Source organism: Muntiacus reevesi, chromosome 21 (assembly GCF_963930625.1).
Source record: "Muntiacus reevesi chromosome 21, mMunRee1.1, whole genome shotgun sequence".
NCBI classification, from domain to species: domain Eukaryota; kingdom Metazoa; phylum Chordata; class Mammalia; order Artiodactyla; family Cervidae; genus Muntiacus; species Muntiacus reevesi.
The window spans coordinates 42,251,920-42,277,825 of NC_089269.1; the positions used below are offsets into that span (position 1 = coordinate 42,251,920).

The 25,906-nt window shown below is 40.1% G+C and overlaps 1 protein-coding gene across 2 annotated transcripts in view; it reads left to right on the plus strand.

The window, feature by feature from the left end:
- Positions 1-25,906, plus strand: part of JAM2 (junctional adhesion molecule 2) — an 84,156-nt gene that overhangs the window by 47,469 nt on the left and 10,781 nt on the right. The window contains exons 2-8 of one of the 2 annotated variants that reach the window (XM_065913462.1): positions 1,900-1,965; positions 7,620-7,727; positions 10,227-10,379; positions 15,541-15,743; positions 18,022-18,121; positions 20,809-20,916; positions 22,734-22,749. In XM_065913462.1, the coding sequence (XP_065769534.1) occupies positions 1,900-1,965; positions 7,620-7,727; positions 10,227-10,379; positions 15,541-15,743; positions 18,022-18,121; positions 20,809-20,916; positions 22,734-22,749 (754 nt within the window). The remainder of the gene's footprint in view (positions 1-1,899; positions 1,966-7,619; positions 7,728-10,226; positions 10,380-15,540; positions 15,744-18,021; positions 18,122-20,808; positions 20,917-22,733; positions 22,750-25,906) is intronic. The other variant, XM_065913463.1, reaches the window with a different exon arrangement.

Consider the following 25,906-nt stretch of genomic DNA (forward strand, 5'->3'; position numbering starts at 1 on the left):
TAGAAAGGAGTTAGTTGAGTCAGGAAAGCAGTTTCTGGATGAATGGATGGATAGATAAATTGATGAATGGATAAACGCATGGATGGATGGGCAGAACAAGGAGGAGGAGGACCCCACTGGGAGATAGAAGGAAGACTAGGAGTGAATCATGTCACAGAATTCAAGAGAGTCAAAAGAATCAGATGGCCTGGAGAGATCATGTAAGGTAAAAACAGAAAGTGTCCATTGAATATGACAACAGAGTCATCATTTTTTGCTTGGCGAAAATAGGGTAAGTAAATTATATGAAGACAGAAAACAGATGGTAGAATGAGCAGAGAACCAGCATTTCTAGTATATTATAGAAATAAGTCTTCAAGAAATAACCTCCCTTAGATTTGATGATAAATTTAATTTCATCCTACATCATTTCATGTATAATTTTTGGATAGACAGCAGTTGGACTGCTTTGCCTAAATTGTTTACGCATGATGACCAGCAAGAATGCTTTGCATTAAAATAATTAACATCAATCCATAGAATATTTTTGACACCTTCACAAAAGAATAACTTGTTTTCTGGAACCCTTCATTAGTATTATTTTGCTCTAACTTCATTTACTTGATTCTTCTCATTAGTAAACAATAAGAAATTGTCTCATTCATTTGTTCAATAAATATTTATTATGCTTTGCTTTATTCCAGGCATTGTTCTAGGTGTTTGGACTATATCAGAGAATACAAAAGGCAAATAATCTTGTCCTTGTAGCATTTAAATTTCAGAATTGCATACTAATAGGAAGTGATTGAAATTATTTATAAACGTGGTCTTGGAACTGGGCCATAGAATGACACCCATGACATGACAGAATACAAAATGATCATATCAGAGATTGAATTAGAAAGTTTTAACTCCTGGTTCAGCTACTTTGTTACTTAAGCCTGGATCATGCCTACCACGCCAAATCATTTCAAATATTGAATTTTATCAAGTAAAAGAAGTATATGAAAACACTTTTTAAGAAAACTTCTCAGTAAATTTACAGGAATGATGATGATGTCATCACCATTATCGTCACCGTCACATCACTATCAGATCCCACTAGACTTCATAATCCATCAGTCATTTCAGCTTATGGACCAGTCCTGGAAAAGTCATTGCAGTGTTTAGGAGGAAATCGAATATGTTCTGTTTGCATTTTTCATCATAACGTTATATACAAAGTTTACAAGCATTTTATACTATCTATACATTTCATAGTCAAAAATATGTTACAGGACTTTATATTATTTAGGTATAGTCGGGGATAAGCTCATAAAACAATTTATAGCCTTACATAGGGCAGTAAAAATAGTTTTTATTCACAGGGAGCGATGATACCTTTGACAGTGCTAGATCACGTATTAGGTTGAATTAAAGACACAAACACTATTTTAAGAATTGAACTTGTAAGAGTGTGTTGTCTGTGGGGACAGCAGGGGTCAGAGGAGGAACACAAAAAGATTCATGAGTTTTGCTTTGGGAAATGCTTATAGGGCTAAGCTGAATTGTAGAAAGTGGAAAAAACATATATAGTTTGCCTTGGCTTTTCCTGTTTTTTTTAAATTTATTTTTAATTGGAGCATACTTGCTTTACAATGCTGTGTTGGTTCTGCTGTACCACAGTGTGACTCAGCTATATGTCTACTATACATCCCCTCCCTCTCAGGCCTCCCTCCCACCCCCGGAGGTCATCACAGAGCACTGAGCTAAGCTCCCTCTGCTGGGTTTTTCAGGTTTTGATACTTTGAAACTGAAGTATTATGAGTTGTGTGAAACCGTCACCAACCTGTAGGCCAGTTTTCATTAATACTGCATCCCATTCAGACATTTGATGGACTTTGCACTATTTTAATTATCCTATCTGTTTTCATCTTTCAGATCATAAGGCCTATGGATTCTCTGCCTCAAAAGATCATCAAGTCGTCACGGCAATAGAGTATCAAGGTAGAGTGCCTTGCTCCTTTTCGCGTGCTGTATTGTTTGAAGACCTCATGGGGATGACACGCGTGTCTTATTTGTCAGAAACTCACCTCACACCAGTTCCTCTGCTGAAATGCTGCTCCCTGCTGTTTCTACCTTGAGAACTCTTTCTCCACCTCCTCAGTGGAAATTTTGGACATTCCATGAAAGGTTTGATGTACAAAGAAGGTCTCTTATTACATAAAGTATTTGCAGCAAAAAAAAAAAAAAATCTAATTTATAAAACAGGGAGATGGAAATCTTGCAAAGTTGCAAGGTTAGCTAGATTTAGTCAATGGAAATTAACACTGCAAACTCCACACTGTGTATTTAAGATAACATTAATATAGCTTATTAGGGGTATCATTTTTTAAATTTATTTTAGCTTCTTAAAATATTTATAAGGGAGGAGTTGGTATTTAACAGATATAAAGTTTCAGTTTTACAAGATAAAAGAGTTGTGGAGATTGGTTACACATCAATGTGAATATATTGAACACTACGGAAATATACAGTGAAAACCATTAAGAAGGTAAATTTTAAGTTATGTGTATTTTATAACAATTTTTTTAAAACTGTAAGGATCTAATGTGTTCATGCTCAGTCACTTCAGTCATGTCTGGCTCTTTTTGACCCCATGGATTAGCTCGCCAGGCTTCTTTGTCTGTGGGATCCCTCTGGCAAGAATACTGGGGTGGTTTGCTATTTCCTTCTCCAGGGCATCTTCCTGACCCAGAGATCGAACCCACCACATCTCTTGTATTGGCAGGTGAATTCTTTGCCTCTGAGTCACCAGGGAAGCCGCTAAGGATCCAATAACAAAAAAAATCATTGCTGTTCTGTCGCTCAGTCGTGTTTGACTCCTTGCGACCCCATGGACTGTAGCATGCTAAGCTTTCTTGTCCAAAAAGAATTATAGGAATTTTTATAAATTTACTTCAGTTTTGACTATCTACTACTTTTTTGAAGGATCTTTTTACCTAGAACACATTAACAATGCTGGGCAACCTGAAAAATTACTATTTCTTAAGTATGATACTTCTTTACCCGATAAACATTTAAGAAACTGGTTTCAAATGTCTGTTCCCTCTTTTGATGCATGTCTTAAAAGACATATATATAATGTTCATATATGAACAGCCTCATGCAGAGAGTGTTCAACTGTGTGAGCAGTAAGTCAGAATTTAATAGCATGCTTTTCTCCATAGAAGTTATTTATGGCAATTTGTCACAATTACTTTGGAGTACCAATTCTATTCTTGCATTATGTAAAATTTTGATCATTTCTAACTTGAGCACAGAGGTGAAAGTCAAACAATAGTCAACAATACAGAAACTAGAAAAATGCATATTCACAATGATTCTGTGTGATTCCTAAAAATGATTATTTTGCTACATGTTGAAAAGAATGCCTTTTTCAAACAAAGAATTATCTTTTCTCAACCCAAACCAACACAGGTATTTTTGGCAATGTAATAATCATCTTCACAGAAAAACTTGGTGCATATTTCTGTTTCAATATGCCTTGTTCTGGGAAAGTATGATTTATATCTATATTATTTTCTTTGCTGTCTCAAACACAGGTAATGCTTCAGTTCAAATCTGAGTAATTTGGTAGCAAATATATGATGGTGTTAAGTATGGATTTCTGTCATGCCAGGGCAAGTTTACAACTGTAAGAGAGGTCCCTCATGAGTAAAAGTAATAATGACCATTTATGGAGCATGGACCAAATGCACAGTACCATGTACACCCAAATGTGTAAATACATTGTCTCCTTTAATCTTTATGACAACTTTGCAAGACGAATAATATTGCTCTTCCCATTTTACAGATATGAATACAACTATTTCTTTTTATGAAAATTTAAATAATTTGCCCAGTAGCAACACATCTAGTTTATGGCAAAGGTCTGACTCCAAAGTCTGTGCCTTAAACTACTATATTATGGCATATTGCGCTTCCCATGTGGCGCTAGTTGTAAAGACTCACCTGCCAATGCAGAAGGCATAAGAGATGCGGGTTTGATCTCTGGGTGGGGAAGATCCCCTAGAGTAGGAGATGGCAAGCCACTCCAGCATTCTTGCCTGGGAAATCCTATGGACAGAGTTGCCTGGCAGGCTACAGTCCATGGAGTTGCAAAGAGCTGGACATGACTGAGCAACTGAGCATATCACATGGCATAATAACCCTGAGGGCTATATACAGAAAGGAAATCATGCTGGCCGTGAATGTTGAATTTTGGCTGAAAAGAGAGAAGAAAGCTCATAGTAGTTAGCTTCTAAGTCCAGCTCAGTTCAGTTCAGTCGATCAGTCGTGTCTGGCTCTTTGTGACCCCATGGACTGCAGCACGCCAGGCTTCCCTGTCCATCACCAACTCTTCGAACTTGCTCAGACTCACGTCCATCGAGTCGGTGATGCCGTCCAGCCATCTCATCCTCTGTCGTCCCCTTCTCCTCCTGCCCCCAATCCCTCCCAGCATCAGGGGCTTTTCCAGTGAGTCAGCTCTTTGCACCAGGTGGTCCAAGTATTGGAGCTTCAACTTCAGCATCAGTCCTTCCAATGAGTATTCAGGACTGATCTCCTTTAGGATGGACTGATAGGATCTCCTTGCAGTCCAAGGGACTCTCAAGAGTCTTCTCCAACACCACAGTTCAAAAGCATCAATTATTCGGTGCTCAGCTTTCTTTATGGTCCAATCTCACATCCATACATGACTACTGGAAGAACCATAGCTTCCAAGTCCACTGAGTTCTTTATCCTCAGATGCTGGCCCCGTGCTACTAGCAGACATCCTGCTTCTCACAGCTTTGGAGGTCAAAGTGCTTCCCTGCTTGTAACACTCCTGAAGAACCACAAGGCGAAATTCAGTTTCTAGGGAGTTGAAAAGTCCAAATTCCCTCTTTTAAATCTTTGGTCAAATATCAGCTTCTAAATGAGGCAAGCTCTTACTACTGTATTTATTTAAAAATTGCATTCCTTTTCCCCAGCATTCCCAAACACCCTGGACTCTGATCTACCCTATTTACATAGCACAAATGACCTGTTCATGTACTGTATAATTCACTTTGTGATGTTTCTTGTGTGTCTGAGCCCTGCAAATTGTAAGATCTTGATTTCACTGCTATAGCTCAAGAACAAGGCCAGACACACAATCAGTACTCAATATTGTTGTTGTTTACTGTTGGGTCACTCTTCTGTGACCCCGTGGACTGTAGCCCGCCTTTTGTCCGTGGAATTTCCTAGCAAGAATACTGGAGTGGGTTGCCATTTCCTTCTCCAGAGGATCTTCCCAACCCAGGGATCAAACCTACATCTCCTGCATTGGCAGGCGGATTCTTTACCACGAGCCATGTGGGAAGCAAGTACTGAGTATACTTTGGACAAATTCCATTTCTCCATATTTTATATAGTCAGTGAGATTGAGGCTGAAATAGAGTTACTGCCCTTAAGAAAACTGTTGGTTACACTATTTAACATAATTTCTACAGAGGTTTTTCATAGAGTAATGAGTATAGAAATCAGGAAGAATTCACCAAAAGGGGTGTGTGTGTGTGTGTGTGTGTGTGTCCAGTTACATATGTGAAACAATGTGATTATTTGAGTATAAATGTATTCCTAAGACCTAGGAGTGTGTGCTAAAAATGAATGTGGGTGTGTGTTTAATTGTTGGAAACTCAACAAAATACGGGAAGGAAACCTATCTGAAACTCAAGACTCCGGAAGGCCACCGCCCATTCTCCTTAATCAACAGAACAGAACTGTGTTTCCTCAGACAAGTCCCTCAGCTCGCATTTGTCTGTGCAGCATAATTGTAAACACGTCTCTAAAGTGATGTCTGTTTGTAATACAAAACCTGCTTTTAAAACTTTAGACATCCTTAAAAACATCTTTCAGACTGTTTTCTCCTCTTTCTTTTCCCTGTTCTACTTTTTTGCCATAACCTATTATTCTATTTTTATATTTCTAGCAATGTGTGTGGAACAAGAAAAATTGTAGAAACTACATTTAACAGAAAAATCATACTTCTGTCACATAGAAATCATTGCTGGGTTAATATTTTCATACATTTTCATGCAGGTTTTTTATTCATGTCTATATGTTTATTTTTAATAGAATATGTAATGTAAATATAAGTATTGCTTTCTAGTCTACCATATCATTTAACATCTCAAAATAATTTTTAATGGTATCAGAGATACAGAAAGGATTTTTTAGCGTAGTTTCTCTTCTAGTTAAATATACTGTTTTTTAGTCAAACTATAATGCACTGTGAAGGAAAAAAGTTGCAGAAATAAGAAATTGAGGAGAATCCTGCTTAATACTTTGTAATAACATATATGGGAAAAGAATCTGAAAAATAATAGATACATATCCATGTGTAGCTGAATTGCTTTGTGTGTGCCTGAAACTAACACAATATAGTAAGCTATATCCCAATGTAAAATAAAAATCAAAAAAAAAAAAAAGAAATATGAAGTTGACACTCTGGAGAGCCTGGTTGAAACATCCTTTAAAAATACATAGAACTAGAGATTTCCATCTGGCAACTTGAAGCAGTTGGTAGGCGGGCGCTGGTTTTTTCCTCCCCCCCCCCCCGTCATCTTGTCTGGACAATTAAAAGAGAGGGCGCCTTGGGTGGTTTCTGGAATTCCTTTATGACGTACATGCAGTAAATTTCCTGTGGCAATGTGACCCTGTTGAGCTACATTGAGGTGGTTAAACCTGAGGCCTGGATTAAATATTTTAATTTTTTTCTGGATTGAGGTGAAGGGTAGGAGTCAGTGATTTATTTGGAGATCATGTTGGGTTGGTATTAATGTACGCACAGAGAAGATTATCAGAGAAGGGTTCTGGGTGAGAAGGTAGCGTGCTGAGGGGCCATCTGGAGTTCTGTAACGTGACCTGGGCTGGGCTAGGTGTGTCTTTTCCAGGCAGTAGGTGTGAGGCATCCACCACTGACCTCCATCCTGGCACTCATCACTGAAACTCCACTATCTTATTTGCCTCTTCTTCCAGGCTCTAAACTCGTTGAAGACTGAGATGGGGGAGAAAACGTTAATTAATCATAGCAACTTTTTGTAAAGGACTTACTCCGTCCAGGCATGTGTGCCTTGCATCTATTATTGTATTAGTGAAAACCTGTTGCTCAGTTGTCTGACTCTTTGAGACCCGGTGAACTGTAGCCCATGAGACTCCTCTATCCATGGAATTGTCCAGGCAAGAATACTGGAGTGGGTAGCCTTTCCCTTCTCTGGGGGATCTTCCAAAACTCAGGGATCGAACCCGGGCCTCCTGCATTGCAGGAAGATTCTTTACTGTGTGAACCACCCTGGAACCCCATTTGTATATGAAGACTCAACAACTCTATGAGGTACTGTCTTATTTTACAGATGGGAACTGCGTCTCAAGAAAAAGTAGGCAAAGCAGCCTAGTGACACAAAATTATTTTGTTAAAGACTTACAGAGCTTTCAATTTGTCTTTAAATTAAGCCAACATGGTACCTGATGAGGAAATTTATGAATAAATGAATGAATGAATGGATAAAAGAATAAGGCTGTTTAAAGTCTATTAATTAAGTAAAATATAATCTCAGAAGGACAGTTAGAAAACAAACATTTTTTGTTGTTGCTTCTAGAGGCTATCTTAGCCTGTAAATACCCAAAGAAGACCGTCTCCTCCAGATTGGAATGGAAGAAGTTGGGGCGCAGTGTTTCCTTCGTCTACTATCAGCAGGCTCTTCAAGGTAAGAAGCTGGGAACTCGGTGAGGTGAGAGAAAGAGAGCGCCGTGTACCCCAGATCCTTTCATTCATCAATGAGAGCAGGACACAGCTAGTGACTGAGAATGCGTTTCTGTAAGCGTGGTGTGAAACCAGCAGAGTGAGAGTGAAGTCACTCAGTCGTGTCCGACTCTTTGGGACCCCATGGACTGTAGCCTACGAGGCTCCTCTGTCCATGGGACTTTCCAGGCAAGAGTACTGGAGTGGGTTGCTATTTCCTTCTCCAAGTGTGATGTGAAATCAGCAGAGATCAAGACCCAACACACAACAGCAAAAACAGGACAGAGAATAGAAGTGGGTGGACTCCATGGAGGCCCTGGACTGCTCATTTTTCAGCTCTCTCCTAGAGGATGTAAGAAACAGTTATTTTTGCTGGTCTAATAGATTAAATTCTTGACAGAAAGGAAGAAAAGATGGTGTGGGGTTGGGATGGAGGGTCGCTGCTCAGTTGTAATAATTTTACCCTATTTCCGGGTGATCCAGAAATCTAGGTCATCACTGAGAAGCTTAGGGGGTTGGCTCTTAGGCGAAGGTAAATATAACCACCTTTATCCAGGGTTTTCTTTATAAAATTTTTTGTTATACATTTCTTTATACTCCCTGATCTTGTTGAATATATAGTGAGCTTTTAAGTTAAAGTGTTGATAATGATAGATACAATGCAACGATGCTGGGATTTAGTTCAGAATAATCCAGTGGTTAGAACTGAGTTGCCGGGGTCCAGTCCCAGCAGGATCCAGGGGAACCCTCAGGATGAACGACGTCGGCAAGAAAAAGACACGTGAGACCAGCCTTGATAGGGCCAAGTCTATGAGGGGGAGAGAGAGAGAGAGAGAGAGAGAGAGAGAGACCAGACCGGGATGTGCAGCAAAGTCTGGCAGTGTTTTATTTTTCACCGTAGCCTTTATACCCTAAGTTGGTACATTTCTAAGGGGAGATAAGCATACAGACTTAGTTTAACATTATATCAGCTTGTCCTTCACGAAACCAGGTGTGCTCTGTATATTTTTTGTTTATGAGAGTCTTTTCCCATAGATTTTTTGGTACATCTTCTGGCCTTGACGTTAGCAGAAAACAGAAAAGTGGCAGTCTCATGGTACAGCAAGTCGCAACATAATAGAAATACAATCCTGTTGACATAAAAGTCAGTCTTTTTGCAGAAATTCTCAGCTAAATTTATCTAAAAAGTTTAACACACAAAGACTGTGGCTCTGGTGAGGGAGCCCCTGTTTAGCACTCCTGGTTAAAATTAGCAATTATCTTATTGTTTTTACACTAGGGCTAAACTCTTATTTTTCTAGATCTCCAACTATATTAACAATAGTTTCCACTGCACAACCTCAGCACATTAACATCAATCAAACGTTGATCTAATAACCACTTTTAAAACAATATTTTTTGTGTTCTCTAATAGGGCTTCCTCACCCTCCAAAGGGCTCTGTGGCTATTAGGGCCTTTTTTATGGTTAATCTCTATGTATAATATCCTTTGGCCTTCAGGCCTGTTGAAAATTTATGGCTTCACCTGGTGCAACTTTAAGCAACTTCAGTAGCCGACCCTGTCTTTTTTTGTGGTTAATCTATTTTCTTTCTATTAGGTGTCATCTCCATGGGAACTGGATGGGATTACATTTTTACAGAACAGAAATGCAAAAGATATAGCACAAAACAGGCTCTTAGTCCAAAAGTTAATTACCTGCAAGAAGTTGCCAGCTAGTCTCTATCTAAAGCACTTTCTATTAGGCGTATATGTGGCTATAATATTTGTGGAGCTTTTCGCACCCCGCGAAGGGGCCTATGATTAATAGTTTCTTTCGTTAGCATACTATGCTTAGGATGTTTAGAACAATCATAAGCATTTTTTGCAATGAGAGCACACATTTATCAAACAAGCCAGAATGCCAGCGAAAGGGTTTGAATTGAAGCATTTCCTTCATCCCTGGCCCCTTCATGGGGTACCAGCGTCTAGGAGATTTATTAATTAGGGTTTTAAGTTGTTCTTTATTCAGTGAAAGAGGAGCAGGAGAGCTCTCGGCAGGCAACACAAGAATCCGCAGCAGGGCGAACAAGAACAACAGCAGAAAAGGGTAGAGGCCGAGGCCAACCTGGAGGGTCCTTTATCCTAGGCGGCCTTGCCTGTCAGGTTTTTTCCTCATGACCTCGTCATGGATGGGGTCCCGGACGGCCTTGCCTGCCCGGTATTTTCTTCATGACCTCGTCACGGGTGGGACTTCCCATAATGGCTCCCGGCACTGAGTGTTCTTTTGTGAACAGTCTGAGATTCTAAAAAAAAAAAAAGAAAGAAATTTGAAATAGCAGCACTCATAAACAATTTTTACATCTTTTCATTGAGTTTGTTAATAGGAAAATAAATGCAGTGGTTACTGAACAAAGTGATTAGAAGAAGGTAGTATGTAGAAAGTTATCACCTCATTGTTAACACCATTGTCTTCTTTTTCTAAAAGGTGATTTTAAAGATCGAGCTGAGATGATAGATTTCAGCATACGGATCAAAAATGTTACAAGAAATGATGCCGGGAAATATCGCTGTGAAGTTAGTGCACCATCGGAACAAGGTCAAAACCTGGAGGAGGATACGGTCACTCTAGAAGTATTAGGTGATGTGCTTGTGTGTGTGTCTACCTGCTGGACTCAATGACCTACCCAAGGGTGACTCAGTGACCTGGGGTTACCGTTCCCACCCTCATCCCCTCACCCAGCTCCAGAGCAGTGAGGCAACTCGGGGCCCCGGAGAGTAGAGTTATGAAGGTGGACCTCCAGCACCACCTTCCCTGTAGCAGCCTCTCCACTTCACTGGCTGCTGACCTTGTACTATTACTGATTCATTATGCCAAAGTCTCTTTCCAGTGAAGATTGAGGTAAATCTTAATGATCCTACCCTGTGTGCATGCATAATCAGTCGTGTCTGACTCTTTGCAACCCCATGAACTGTAGCCCACCAGGCTCCTCTGTCCATGGGATTTTTCAGGCAAGAAGACTGGAGCAGGTTGCCATTTCCTTCTCCAGGGGATCCTACACTGTACATAGAAGCATTTTCCTCAAGAGTTTATTTTTCATTCACTTTCAGCACATGTAGTGATTCTCTTATTATATGGTCTCAAATGAGATGATAAAAAAGCAATAAAACAAAAAAGTATTGGAATTAGCAGATGCAAACTATCACATATTGAATGAACAATTAACAAGGTCCTAATCTATAGCTCAGGGAGCTATATTCAGTCTTCTGTGATAAACCATATTGGAAAAGAATATGAAAAACAGTGATTTTATATATATATATATATATATATATATATATATATGTATCTGAATCACTTTGCTGCAAGCAGAAATTAACACAACATTGTAAATCAACTATACTTCAATAAAATAAACTTTTTAGAAACTATAGGCTGGGGAAGTATAGAAGTTATTCTGTTAAGAAAAGAAATTAGCATTTATTGTGCAGCTAGTATGCATTAGGCTCTTTCAAATGTGTGATTTTACTTAATATTCACTGACAACCTGATTTTTATGGATGAATATATAGATGTTAAGTGATTTTTCCAGGACTGCACAGCTAGTGTCTGGACCAGTATTTGAATCCTGATCAGGTTAAATGCAAAGCCAGTGCAATTAGTTACTCTGAGATACGCTGATAGACAGTAACTGCCCATGATGATCACTGGTGGAGGAACTGATCCATTCTTCTCCATAGATGTTACTATAAACTGTCAAGCAAAGAGAATAAAGTAAATCCTCTTCCTTTTTCTATTATATGTAGGCTTTTTTCTAAAATACAAATGATGTACTGTTAACAGAAGAAATTTAATTCAGAAAATCTTGCAGGAGATTCAGCTGGTGGATTAGTCTTCTGTTGCTACATAATAAATGATTACAAACGTAGCAGTTTAAAATAGCACCCATTTGGGACTCCCCTGGTGTTCCAGTCACTAAGACTCCAAGCTTCCAATGCAGGGGTCCCTAGTCAGGGAACTAGATCCCACATGCCACAATTAAGAGTTTACATGCCGTAATGAAGATTGAAGATCCCACATGCTACAACTAAGACTCAGCTCAGCCAAATAAGTAAATAAAAACATTAAGAAAAAACACATATTTATTAGCTCATGGTTCTGTAGATCAGAAGCGGGTGTCTTATCACGAGGCTGAGATCAAGGAGTCAGCTGGGCTCAATTCTTGGCTGGAGGTTCTGGAGAAAATTCTGCGGCCAACCTTGTTGATGCTGATTTCACTTCCTTATGGCAGTGAAATTGGCAGGTTCACTTCCTTATGATTGGGCTTCCCTGGTAGCTCAGTGGCAAAGATTTCACGTCCTTGGCAGATTTCACTTCCTTATGATTGGGCTTCCCTGGTAGCTCAGTTGGTAGAGAACCCGCCCGCAATGCAGGAGACCCAGGTTCAATCCCTGGGTGGGGAAGATCCCCTGGAGAAGGAAATGGCAACCCGCTCCAGTATTCTTGTCTGGAAAATCCCATGGACAGAGGAGTCTGGATGGTTACAGTCCGTGGGGTTGCAAAGAGTCAAACACGACTGAGAGATTAAAGCACCAGATTGGTGAACACGTGGTTGTAGGTCTGAAGTCTCCAGTCCATGCTGGCCGTCAGCTGGGGCCACACCCAATTCTACAGCCACTACATTCCTTGCCACGTGGCCCTGTCCATCTACAGCCCAACAAAAGCATTGACTCCTTCTTGTGTTTTGAATGTCTGAATTTCCTTTCTGTGACTAACCGAGAAAACTACTTTTTTAAAGAGATCATGTGGGACTTCCCTGGTGGTCCAGTGGTTAAGATGCTGCACTTCCACCCCAGGGAGCAAGGGTTCAGTCCCTGATTGGGGAACCAAGATCCCACATGCTGCAACAGCACAACTGAAAAAGAAAGAAATTGAAAATGACTAACGAGAACCTACCACGTAGCTCAGGGAACTCTACTCAATGTCTGTCGTGACCTAAATGGGAAGGAGATCCAGAAAAGAGGGTATATATGTACATACTTAGCTGATTTAAGAACCGACTCATTGGAAAAGAGCCTGATGCTTGGCAAATTGAGGACAGGAGAAGGTGGCTACAGAGGATGAGACGGTTGGATGGCATCGCTCACTCAATGGACATGAGTTTGAGCAACTCCATGAGGTAGTGAAGGACAGGGAAGCCTGGGGTGCTGCAGTCCACGGGGTCGCAAAGAGTCGGACATGACTGAGCAACTGAACTCAACTGATGGCTGATTCACTTTGCTATACAGTAGAAACTAACACGATACTGTAAAGCAACTACGCCCCAATAAAAACTAATTAAAAAAATTAAGAGGTCATGTGATTAGGGCAAAACCATCTGTACAATCTCTCTTCCCTTAAAGACATATTTGCAACCTTAATTTCAACTCTAAGACCCCTACAGAGTAGGATTTACATGTATGTTTGATTGAATAACTGAGAGAAAGTGTATACACACCAGGCCCTGGGAACTTGGGGGACCATGTTAGAATTCTGCCTACACAGACAGTTCTGGATTTTCCTGGATTTAAGGAAAGTCTGGTTTACTTTACAAATTTGACTTGACTTTAAATCAGACTTTCCTTAAATCCAGGAATAGAATAGAACCCTAGAATAACACTAACACAGGTATTTTCTTTCTTGGCCTGAAAAGTATTTTTGTTTGAGTACTGGCCCTGAAAATGTTGTCAGCTTTCACTTTGAATATAGTTGATAAGAATACATTAAAACCATTGGTGAGGGGAAAAGTAGAGTTTGTTATCTAAAAAAGAATTGTAGTAGCTAATGTTGTGCTTCCTATTGTAACAGGTAAGCCTTGAACTCTCAGTGAGTGGCTTATGTAATAGAAGTTTCTTCCTCGTGTAAGTCAAGTCTAAATGGTTGGGGACAGAGATAATAATAGTAGTAATAGATAATAGATATATAATAGATAATATAGATAGATAATAGATAAATAATAGATAATAATAGTCTTTGTGACTCCATGGACTATATCCTGCCAAGCTACTATGTCCATGGAATTCTTCAGGCAAGAATACTGGAGTGGGTTGCCATTCCCTTCTCCAGGGGATCTTCCCAAAGTCAAGGATGGAACCCACGTTTCCCACATTGCAGGGAGATTCCAAATCAGTGGAGATCCAAGCTAATGCGCGACTAACATCCTCAATACATAGCTTTTTGAGGTCACCATGGGTATTGACACCTAGCTGGTAGTGGGAGGGGTAGGAGTATTACCAAACCCAGGTCCCACTGCTCACCCCTCAAAAGCCATTCAAGAGGTCAGGTTGGTGGGAAGGAAGTGAAGTGAAGTGAAAGTTGCTCAGTCATGTCTGACTTTTTGCAACTCCATGGATTTTACAGTCCATGGAATTCTCCAGGCCAAAATACTGGAATGGGTAGCCTTTCCCTTCTCCAGGGGATCTTCCCGACCCAGGGATCGAACTCAGGTCTCCTGCATTGCAGGTGGATTCTTTACCAGCTGAGTCACGAGGGAAGCCCTGGTGGAAAGGAAAGTGTGCTTTATTTTGGATACTGGCAATGCTGGGGATGGAGGCAGGGGACGGCCCTGTCCACAGCCCAACTGCCCTCACCCCCCGACAATCAAGGGGTAAGAGCTTTTATAGACAGAGGGGGGTGTTACGTGCAGAAACAGCACATTCAGCTCTGAGGTCATCTTGAGATTGGTCATTGGTGGTCTGATCAGCAACATCTTGATAGTTTCAGGTACAATCTTCAGTTCCAGGATAGTTTGTTTCCATTTCTTTGAGGCCAGTTCTGAGAATTATGGCAGCTACAGTCTGGGCATCATGAGTTAGCTTCTCCATCTGGGATTTCCGTATCTATAAGACAGGATATGGCTCAGAATATTATCTATAGCCACTCAGAAGGAAGTGAAGGTCCTCGACTATGCTTAATGACTAACCTATTATTATCTGGTCTCTTTTGACTGTTTTCCTCTGTTTCTGCATTTTCTCACTTCTCTGATTAAACTTACTCTTTGACTAAATTTTTTCCACAGACAAAAGGCAGGCAGAGTATATGATTCAGGTAACTCAAACTGGGGCTCTGTGACAACCTAGAGGGAGGGGACATATGTATACTTACGGCTATTTCATGTTGATGTATGCATGCGTGCTAAGTCACTTCAGTCATGTCCAACTGTTTGTGACCCCATGGACTGTAGCCCACCAGGCTTCTCTGTCCAGGGGATTCTCCAGGCAAGAATACTGGAGTGCATTGCCTTGTCCTCCTCCAGGGGATCTTCCCGACTCAGAGATGGAACCAGTGTCTCTAACTTCTCCTGCATTGGCAGACGAGTTCTTCACCACTAGTGCTACCAGGGAAGCCCCAATGTTGATGTGTGGCAAAAATCAAACCAATATTGTAGAGCAATTATCCTTCAATTAAAATAAAAGTGCAGGCAGAGGACATGGGGAGGGGGGATGGGGGCGGAGGCAAGGATCATAGGGTCCTGCTCAGTTTTAGAAGGAAGGAAGGAATGGAGAATCATACAGGAAGTTTTTCTAGGTCAAGACTGGGAATAGCATGTATTCCATTGGCTAGAACTCATGCATGTGACCCCATCTGGCTGCAAGGGGTCTGGCAAGTGTGCCCTGGCTGTGTGCTAGTGAAGAAAGGGAGTGGGTCTCTTGAATAATAGCCAGTCTCTATCACAGATGTCCAGTAAGTCCATCTTTGCTGGGTTGTTAGTATACTTGTTCAGCTTGTAAATAACCAATGCTGTTTGATTTCCAACCTTCAGTGGCTCCGGCAGTTCCATCATGTGAAGTACCCAGTTCTGCTCTGCGTGGAACTGTGGTAGAGCTGCGATGTCAGGACAAAGAAGGCAACCCAGCTCCTGAATACACGTGGTTTAAGAACGGCGTCCCTTTGCTAGAGAATCCAAAACTGGGCTCCCAGATCACCAACAGCTCATACACAATGAATCCAAAATCTGGAACTCTGGTAAGGCCATTTTAAGCATTGGCCTAGTAACTGTCTTGCATTTGGGGAGAAAATTATTAGAACTAAACTAATGTGAGTAGAGGGCTGATACCGTTGCTTATTAAGTAGAGAGAGGAAAGGGGAGCAGGAAGGACAGAGCCACTCATGCAGAGAAGTGAGGGAAAACGCTGCCTTAGGGGATGAGAGGAGAGAACTGGGGAGCTGGGCACACGAGGCTTGGCACCCAGGGCCTGAGGCACGCCGAGATGCGGTCATGATGATGGATCAGGCCTGGAAAGGTACTAAGTGCTGTCTCGTATTTATAATATCAGGGAAATGCACGAAAACTCTCTCGGGAAAGGGAATTCTCCTACACCATTGGTGGAAATGTAAATTGGTTCCCTCACTATGGAAAACAGTATGGAGATTCCTTAAAAAACTAAAAATAGAGCTACCATAAGACCCAGCAATGTCATGGGGCGTATAGTTTTCCGGAGAAAACTAATTTGAAAAGACACATGCCCCTCAATGTTTATAAAGCACTGTTTACAGTAATCAAAATGTAGAAGCAACCAAAATCTCCATCAACAGATGAATGGGTAAAGTAGATGTAATGTGTGTATATACGTGTGTGTGTGAAATAATGCCATTTGCAACAACATGGATGAACATAGAGATTATCATACTAAGTGAAATAAATCAAAGACAAATATCATATGACATCATTTATTCCATCATATGTGGAATCTAAAACATAATACAAATGAACTTATTTACAAAACAGAAACAGACTCACAGAGATCGAAAGGGAACTTATGGTTGCCAAAAGGGGAAGGGAAGGATAAATTAGGAGTTTGGGGTCAGCAGATACAAAGCTACTATACATAAAATAGATAAACAACGAGGTCCTACTATACAGCACAGGGAACTGTGTTCAACATCTTCTAATCAACTATGAGGGAAAAGATTCTAAAAAAGGATAGAGATTTATATGTATGTATAATTGAACACCAGAGGCTAGCACAACATTGTAAACCACCTGTACTATAATAAAAACTTTTAAAAAACATCACACTTGGGGATGTCCTGACCTCGGTGCCAGCCGTGTGAGAACTGTGCCTATTGCCAGCCTGTGATAGGATGTCTGTCATTAAACTCTGCCATGACTCACTCATCAAAACCTCTGTGACTTGACTGTCTAATACTTTAGCTTTAGTCCAGATTGATGGATCAAAAAGCTTTTCTAAGGAATATTGATGGAAACCTATTTTTTTAAAAAGCTCTTTCAAGTTAATGACATTTACAAATAAAGATATTTTACTGCCTTGTCTCTGACTTTTTAGGGTTGAAGTGGGAGTTAAAGAAGATCATTAAATCTGAAGCTTTTTTTTTCATTCAAAGTAGTGTGTCAGTTTAAAAATGCTGCGTTTTTAGCCATGCAGGATCACTGCCACAATCATTGTGAGAAAGTTTTGAAGGCATGGTAATAAAAATTTTAATGAATTTTAAGAGGAGAGTATAATGTTTATTTTCCTCCCTTGAGTCTGCAGTGCACAGTAACATTTAAAAACTAGATCTTCTGGTGACTAATCAGAAGATTAGTAAAGAGACTGAAGGATCAGCGTATCAGTGGGTGTGCTTGCTCAGTAAGGGAGGACACCCTGGCCCTTTCAGAGTTGGCAGCCTTAGTCAGCAGGTCCAAGTGATTTTACACTAAGAAACTCGGCCGCAAACCTGCTGTCACACTTGGCTATATTTACTTTGCAAATTTATTTTTTCTCAGAGCAGGTGATGAAAAGCCCCAAGGCGAGTCTGAAATGATATAGATTTGCTTTCCTCAGCCCCAACCCTTGAAGTATCCGTGATGTCAAAGGGGTGCAGCAGGGCAGAGCCACGATGGGCTATTTCCTGAGAAATGAGCCAAAGACTCCAGCGTGTGGATGACAGCAGCTTCCTTTGAATCGAGTTATCGTGTGCTGGGAGATCACTTTTGGCTTCAGTCTAACTTGTTGTTTGCACATAAACCTTGGCTTTGAGTTCATGGTGAACATCATTAAAGGAGTCTGGTTTTGGGGACTGATGATTCCGTAAAGTGAGTGCACAGGAGAAAGCTTTCTGTCCCACCCTGTTGAAGGATGCAGAAAGAGGAGGGATGCTGCAGGGAGTAGAGAAGAGAGAGGAAGGCCTCAAAGAGGTCAGAACCCTGGCTATTTCTGGGCACGTATATTACATGAGGTTCTTTTAGGAGTCTACTGATAGAGTTATTGCTTAAAGATATATTTTTTTCTTCCACAAATAGCAATTTAATACTGTTTCAAAACTGGACAGTGGAGAATATTCCTGCGAAGCCCGTAATTCTGTTGGACATCGCAGGTGCCCTGGGAAACGAATGCAAGTAGGTAAGCACGAAATATTGGGAGGAACAAAGGGTTTGCAGTTAGAATGTGCAGTTATTTAAGGGTGGAGAGAGCAAGAGATAGGTTAAGGGCTAAGCCATGTGAAGGATAAACCAGAGGGAATGTTTAAAGTCAGCTTGACATAATGTCACAAAAAAGCAAAGATGCTGTTTTAATCCACCTCCAAACAAGCCAAGGATATTTATCATTATATTTTACAGATTTTTGAATAATTATTGAAATAATATGCTCAGCTGAGCAATCCTCTTTCAAACGAAAGCTCAGAGTCTTGTTAAGTGCTTGGGGTCAAGGATAGAGAATAGGGATTTGAATTCCAGCTTTGCCACTTATGAACTGCATGCTCTTGAACAAGTTAATTAACCTCTGTGCCTCAGTCTCCCCAAAATGGAGATAGTGAAATACTGTCCTCATAAGGTTGGTATGAAGATTAAAATAATATTCAAAGGTGTTAGGATGGCATTGATGTATTATGAGCACTGTTAATTATTGGCTATTTTAATTGTTAATTTTTTCAGTCCCCCAAAATACTATGTTTGTACTTATTGCAGACTAAAGAGACTTTTTTTGTTGTTTTTGGGGGTCTTTCAACTGTGCTGTGTGGCTTGCAGGATCTCAGTTCCCCAACCAGAGACTGAACCTGGGACACAGCAATGAAAATGCCAAGTCCTAACCACTAGGCCAGCCGGGAACTCCCAAGACATGTTGAATATAGTTATGGATCTAGTTTGCTGTAAAATATAACTCATATAAATTACATAAAATAAGCTTCTTAAAGTCCAGTTAAATTCAGATTCAAGAATCTTTTCAGACTACATGGGTTTCAGAGTGAGCATGATAATTTTTTTCAGTCTTATTTGTAATAAAATGTTTTAATTCTTTCTTGTATGAAAGTCATTGGTTTGAAAACAGTTGTGCAGTAGAGAGGGATGAGCTGGAGATGGCACCCGCAGGGTTAAAGGTCACTCCGGGGGGCTGCATCCTAAAGCAGAGTACTGAGGGCTCCCCCTGATTCAGGAACTTGTCTTCAGCTTTGTGGGGTCAGAAGTTCATTTATTCAGTGCTTTTGAGGTATGCAGATGTGTAGGCAGTAATTCATACTGTCTATGTATAGTTAACTCTTAGCATCATTTTTTTTTTTTTAAAGAAACCATATTCTTATTAGACTTCAGGATATCCTAAAGTAAAGATATTCAGGAGTATACTCTTAATTTCTACAAGTTTGAATTTCAGTTCTTTTTGAATTTCAGGTATACATACTATCCACCTAACTGACTCACAAGTTAAACGTTTATAGTCAGACATGAGCATTTGCTTAAATTATCAGAAAATATCCCTCTCAGTGCTGCTTTAGAGTTATTAGAAAAATCCATCCTTTTTCTTTTCTTTAAATGCTCGTATTTAATGTCAATATCTAATTTAGCCTCATTTTAAGAAATATTATCTATGAAGTCATAGTTTTGCATACTAGTTGGTTTTTTCCTAGCATGCAGTAAATAAATACATAAAATTTAGAATTTTGTGTTTTCCTAGTTCAGTTCAGTTCAGTTTTGACTCTTTGCGACCCCATGAATCGCAGCACACCAGGCTTCCCTGTCCATCACCAACTCCCGGAACTTACTCAAACTCGTGTCCATCAAGTCGGTCCAACTGTCTCATCCTCTGTCGTCCCCTTCCCTTCCTGCCTTCAATCTTTCCCAGCATCAGGGTCTTTTCCAGTGAGTCAGTTCTTTGCATCAGGTGGCCAAAATTTGAAGTTTCAGCTTCAGCATCATCCTTACAATGAACATTCAGGACTGATCTCCTTTAGGATGGACTGGTTGGATCTCCTTGCAGTCCTGGAAGCATCACTTTAATTTGAGCATGGTTCCCACATACCTACACTTTCTGGTATAAGCTGATTCAGACGTCAGAATTACTTTGTTTAAGGCTCATCCCTTAATCCTAGATGTTTCACACTCTTGATTTGGAATTCACATCTTTGGAAATACATAATTCATGAAGTCTGATTTCCAGTTTTCTTTTTTGAATTCTCACCAAGAACTTGTCACCAAAACCAGATCTGTTGACTGCTCTAAGTCAGTGCTTTGTAAAGTGTAGAAGAAAGTGAATCGCAGGTTTGCTGGTTACTCCTAGGCCGCTTCACTGTACAGCCCCAGAAGAAGCTACTTCACACAGAGCATGTGGTTCCTTTCCGCTCCACCCAAATAATGATCCCCTCCTTTTATCATGGCTTTTTTTTTTTTTAAAGAAAGAACACACTATTTTCATACGTGTTACTACATTTTCTATTTAGTCAGGCATAAGGTGGGTAGTGTTGAGAATACTTGAACTCACTGAACTTTAAAGTTCACTTGTAACCTGATATTTAATCATATGGATTATTGTGTCTCCAAATGCCTGCTGGAGAATGCCATATATTTGTATTTTATTTCTGGATCATAGAACTTTTCCAGATATAAAAGGTTCTTATAAAACTTATCTCTATTAATGTTTCCAGCCAATTTTGAACCGTGTCCTGTGAGTTAGTTGACCAGACTTAAAGAGCATGAAACTATCTGTTGTTTATGGTGTGTCTACAAAGGGGAGCTTTTTGAGCTTTTGCAACTGAATGACTACATCTGTCCCATCTTTTTGACACTAGTTCATGCGTGGATTCTTTTGCATTCCAGATGATCTCAACATAAGTGGCATCATAGCAGCTGTGGTCATTGTGGCCTTAGTGATTTCCGTCTGTGGCCTTGGCGTGTGCTACGCTCAGCGGAAAGGCTACTTTTCAAGTAAGTAAATTTCCCTCTTTGCTAGAAAACTTCTGCGGGTATTAAGTTTTCTTTGATACACTGATTCTTCTAAGAGGTTCTAACAAACTCTGGAGAACATTTTTGGTTAACTTTCCTGCAGTAGGAAATGTTCAAGATGACACTCAGGTGAGTCATGAAGCATCCTGGCAAACATAGGGAGGAAAAGATAGAGCTGTCTCTTTGCAACATTTCAGGAAACACCACAGAATCCATGAGAGGCTCCCTGGAGTGGCATAGGGCAGCGACACCAAGAGATGCAGCGGGGGTGGGCGTTGATAGCACATGTTCATCTATTTAAGATCCTTTTAAGTTAGGAATTGTGCTTCTTAAGATGTAAATTAATTTCTAGTTTTATGATAAAAATTTCATTGGAATAAATCTGTGAAATGTTCTATCAGTGTAGAACCACGGAATGTTAAATGTCACGTTTAGCACAAATGTATTTAGAAGAGAATTGTTCAGTAAAAACTAGAAACCTATAGTATTATAGTTGCTTCTGAGGTTTTGATTTCTTCGGGTTTAGGTCTCTTGGAGCTCCTATTTGGTGATACAGTAAGTTTGAGGTAAATGGATGAGATTTTTAAGTGCTTTATTCTCTTAATTTCTTTCTTTACTCCTAGCCATTTTATGGTGAACACTACTTTTGGAAAATAGGTTTAAACATTTTTTTATACCAAAATAAAACTTAAATTTAAAGGGAGTTTCTAATGATACCTATAAATATGTATTGTAAAATGTTTTCATAAATGTGGTTTCAAGGATAGTCCCTATTATTAAAAATAACTGCTCTGTGAGTTAATAAGTAGCTGTTCTTTTGTGTGGTGTTTCAGTCCAGTTCAGTGTAATGTAATCTGGCTGCTGGTCCCCCTGCTGGTCAACCATGGAAGTACAGACAGATTAGATTGCTCATTAAAATTCTTGTCATCTCTTACCTCTACCTGCAAAGAATGTCTGTCCGAGTGTTTTTATTAAAGATTTGGTAAACAGTTTTTCTTAGAATAATGAATGACTTGAAGATTTTATATGAATATTATTAATTCATTAGCTAGGAATGTTACCCTCATTTTCATCTAGCAGAAAACCTCTCTAGGAGAGTTGTTTTCTTGAACTTGCATTTCAGAAGGGGTTGGCAAACTGTGACTCATGGACCAGATCTGGTCTGCCACTTGATTTTTCTATGGGCCACAAGCTAAGAATACTTTTTGCAAATAAACTTTACAATCTATCTGATAACAGGGAACTACTGTTGAACATCAATTAAGAAAAATATCCCCCAAAATAATTCCATGCTTCTAATTAGTAGACCTGTATTACTAGATTTTGATTATTATTTTTTTATTTCAGTGGGTTTATTGAAAGTTACTTGAAAAAAAGTCTGTAAGTGCTTGGCAAAAAAAAATGCACATGCCTTTTTTTTTTTTTTTTTTTTACTTTTCATCTTATATTGGAGTACAGTTGATTAACAATGTTACATTAGTTTCAGGTATACAGCTAAGTGATTCAGTTATATTATGACTTCTTAATTCATTGATAAAAATTTTTGGAAATTTGTTTTCTCTTTTGTTATGTTAGTACCTGCTTAATATCCTTGATTTTACCTCTTTGCCTACAAAGCCTAAAATATTTACCTTGTGGGCCTTTGCAGAAAAAGTTTGCCTACCCTCCATTTAGAAGGTATAAATGTCAGCAAGTGAGAATCAAAATTGAAAACAAGGAATTAATTCCAAACTCATTTTTATATGAATTTGTATCATACCCTATTCTTACATTAATGATATTTACTTATTCTTTTGTAGAAGAAACATCTTTCCAGTAAGTATACTTTCTTAATGCATGCTTTCCCCCACATCAACTGCTTTTTTGTTAATCATCCGTTTAAATTCAAAAGTGGGAAGTTGGGTTATTTGTGAGGGTTTAATTCTTTGGGCAGTGACTTGGATTCATCAAGGAACACAGCCCACCTCATGCCTACTTGTCAGTGATGCTTAATCATCTAGAAGAGAACTGTGCTGTGCTTAATCATTCAGTCATGTCTGACTCTTTGCGACCCCATGGACTGTGACCCACCAGGCTCCTTTGTCCGTGGGATTCTCCAGGCAAGAATACTGGAGTGGGTTGCCATGCCCTCCTCCAGGGGATCTTCCCAACCTAGGGATCAAACTCAGGCCTCCCGCACTGCAGCGGGTTCTTTACCGTCTGAGCCACCAGAGAAGAAATAAGAGTCACTAATTTGACTTCTTAGGCATTTGCCCAGTACTACTTGAAAAAATCTTTTTTTTTTTTTCTATGTTTCCCTAAATTTAAAGTGTCCAAATAAAATTTTATTTAGCACTAAATTTTACATTTAGTCGGATGCCAATTATGCGTCCAACTCCGTCCTAGGGACTGGTAACATAGCAGTGAACAGAACAGACCAAGAAACCCCTCTGTCCCATGGAGTTACATTCTAGTGGAGGACGGCGGAAAGTGAACAAGTACATGAGCTCAACAGTATGTGAGATTGTGCTAAGTATAATGGAGAAAAATAAAGCAGCAAGAGAACAGAGAACGCAGAGGGCAGGAGTGGAGATTATCCTTGTCAATAGGTGGTTAGGGAGGGCCTCGCTGATGAGGGGACATCTGAGAAGGGTTTGAAGGAGGGAGTGAGTCATGCAGGTAACCATGAGACGTGTGTTCAAGCAGAAAGGAGAGAACAAGGGGAAAGGCTGGGCATGCCTGGAGTATCTGAGGAACAATAAGGGGATTGGTTGGAGCAGAGTGATAACAACTCGAGGAAGACATGAGTGAGCACAGTAGCATAGTGGGGGCAGATGACAAATTACACACAGCCTCTTCCCGGCAGAAGTTTGGCTTTGGCTCTAAGTAAGATGGGATATCATTGGAGAACCTTGAGCAGAGAGGTGGCATCTTCGTACTTAATTCTTAAAATTCACACTGGCTGCTCTGTTGAGAATAAACTGTAAAGGTGACAGGGTGGAGGAAGCAGAGAGACCAATTAGTTAATTACTAAATAATCTAGACAAGAGAAGATGGCGGATACTCCCAAAAAGATGGTGTCGACAATGTCGAGAAGTGACAGTCAGTCAGTTCAGTAATTCAGTCATGTCTGACTCTTTTCGACCCCATAGATTGCAGCACGCCAGGCTTCCCTGTCCATCACCAACTCCCTAAGTTTACTCAAATTCATGTCCATCAAGTTGGTGATGCCATCAAACCATCTCATCCTCTGTCGTGCCCTTCTCCTCCTGCCCCCAATCCCTCCCAGCATCAGGGTCTTTTCCAGTGAGTCTGCTCTTCGCATGAGGTGGCCAAAGTATTGGAGTTTCAGCTTCAGCATCAGTCCTTCCAGTGAATATTCAGGACTGATTTCCTTTAGGATGGACCGGTTGGATCTCCTTGCAGTCCAAGGGACTCTCGAGAGTCTTCTCTAGCACCACAGTTCAAAAGCATCAATTCTTTGGTGCTCGCCTTTATGGTCCAATTCTCACATCCATACCTTACTGGAAAAACCATACCTTTGACTATGCGGACCTTTGTTGGCAAAGTAATCTCTCTGCTTTTTAAAATGCTGTCTAGGTTGATCATAGCTTTTCTTCCAAGGAGCGTCTTTTAATTTCATGCCTGTGGTCACCATCTGCAGTGATTTTGGGGCCCCAAAAAATAAAGTCTCTCACTGTTTCTATTGTTTCCCTATTTGCCATGAAGTGACTGGATGCTATGATCTTAGTTTTCTGAATGTTGAGTTTTAAGCCAGCTTTTTCACTCTCCTCCTTCACTTTCATCAAGAGGCTCTTTAGTTCTTCTTCACTTTCTGCCATAAGGGCAGTGTCGCACAATCTTGATTCCAGCTTGTGCTTCATCCAGCCCGGCATTTCGTGTGATGTACTCTGCATATAAGTTAAATAAGCAGGGTGACAATATACAGCCTTGACGTACTCCTTTCCCGATTTGGAACCAGTCTGTTGTTCCATGTCCAGTTCTAACTGTTGCTTCTTGACTTGCATACAGATTTCTCAGGGGGCAGGTAAGGTGGTCTGGTATTCCCATCTCTTTCAGAATTTTCCAGAGTTTGTTGTGATCCACACAGTCAAAGGCTTTGGAGTAGCCAATAAAGCAGAAATAGATGTTTTTCTGGAACTCTCTTGCTTTTTCAATGATCCAACGGATGTTGGCAATTTGATCTCTGGTTCCTCTGCCTTTTCTAAATCCAACTTGAACATTTGGAATTTCACAGTTCACATACTGTTGAAGCCTGGCTTGGAGAATTTTGAGCATTACGTTACTAGCGTCTGAGATGAGTGCAGTTGTGCAGTAGTTTGAACATTCTTTGGCATTGCCCATCTTTGGAATGAAATTGACCTTTTTCAGTCCTGTGGCCACTGCTAAGTTTTTTAAATTTGTGGAATATTGAGTGCAGCACTTTCACAGCATCAGCTTTTAGGATTTGAAATAGCTTAGCTGGAATTCCATCACCTCCACTAGCTTTGTTGGTAGTGCTGCTTCCTAAGACCCACTTGACTTCACATTCCAGGATGTCTGACTCTAGGTGGGTGATCACACCATCGGGGTTATCTGGGTCATGAAGATATTTTTCGTGTAGTTCTTCTGTGTATTGTTGCCACTTCTTAATATCTTCTGCTTCTGTTAGGTCCATACCATCTCTGTCCTTTATTGTGCCCATCTTTGCATGAAATGTTCCCTTGGTATTTCTAATTTTCTTGAGGAGATCTCCTGTCTTTCCCATTCTATTGTTTTTCTCTACTTCTTTGCATTGATCACTGAGAAAGGCTTTCTTATCTCTCCTTGCTATTCTTTGGAACTCTGCATTCAAATGGGAATATCTTTCCTTTTCTCCTTTGCCTTTAGCTTCTCTTCTTTTCACAGCTATTTGTAAGGCCTCCTCAGACAATCATTTTGCCTTTTTGCATTTCTTTTTCTTGGGGATGGTCTTGATCACTGCCTCCTGTAC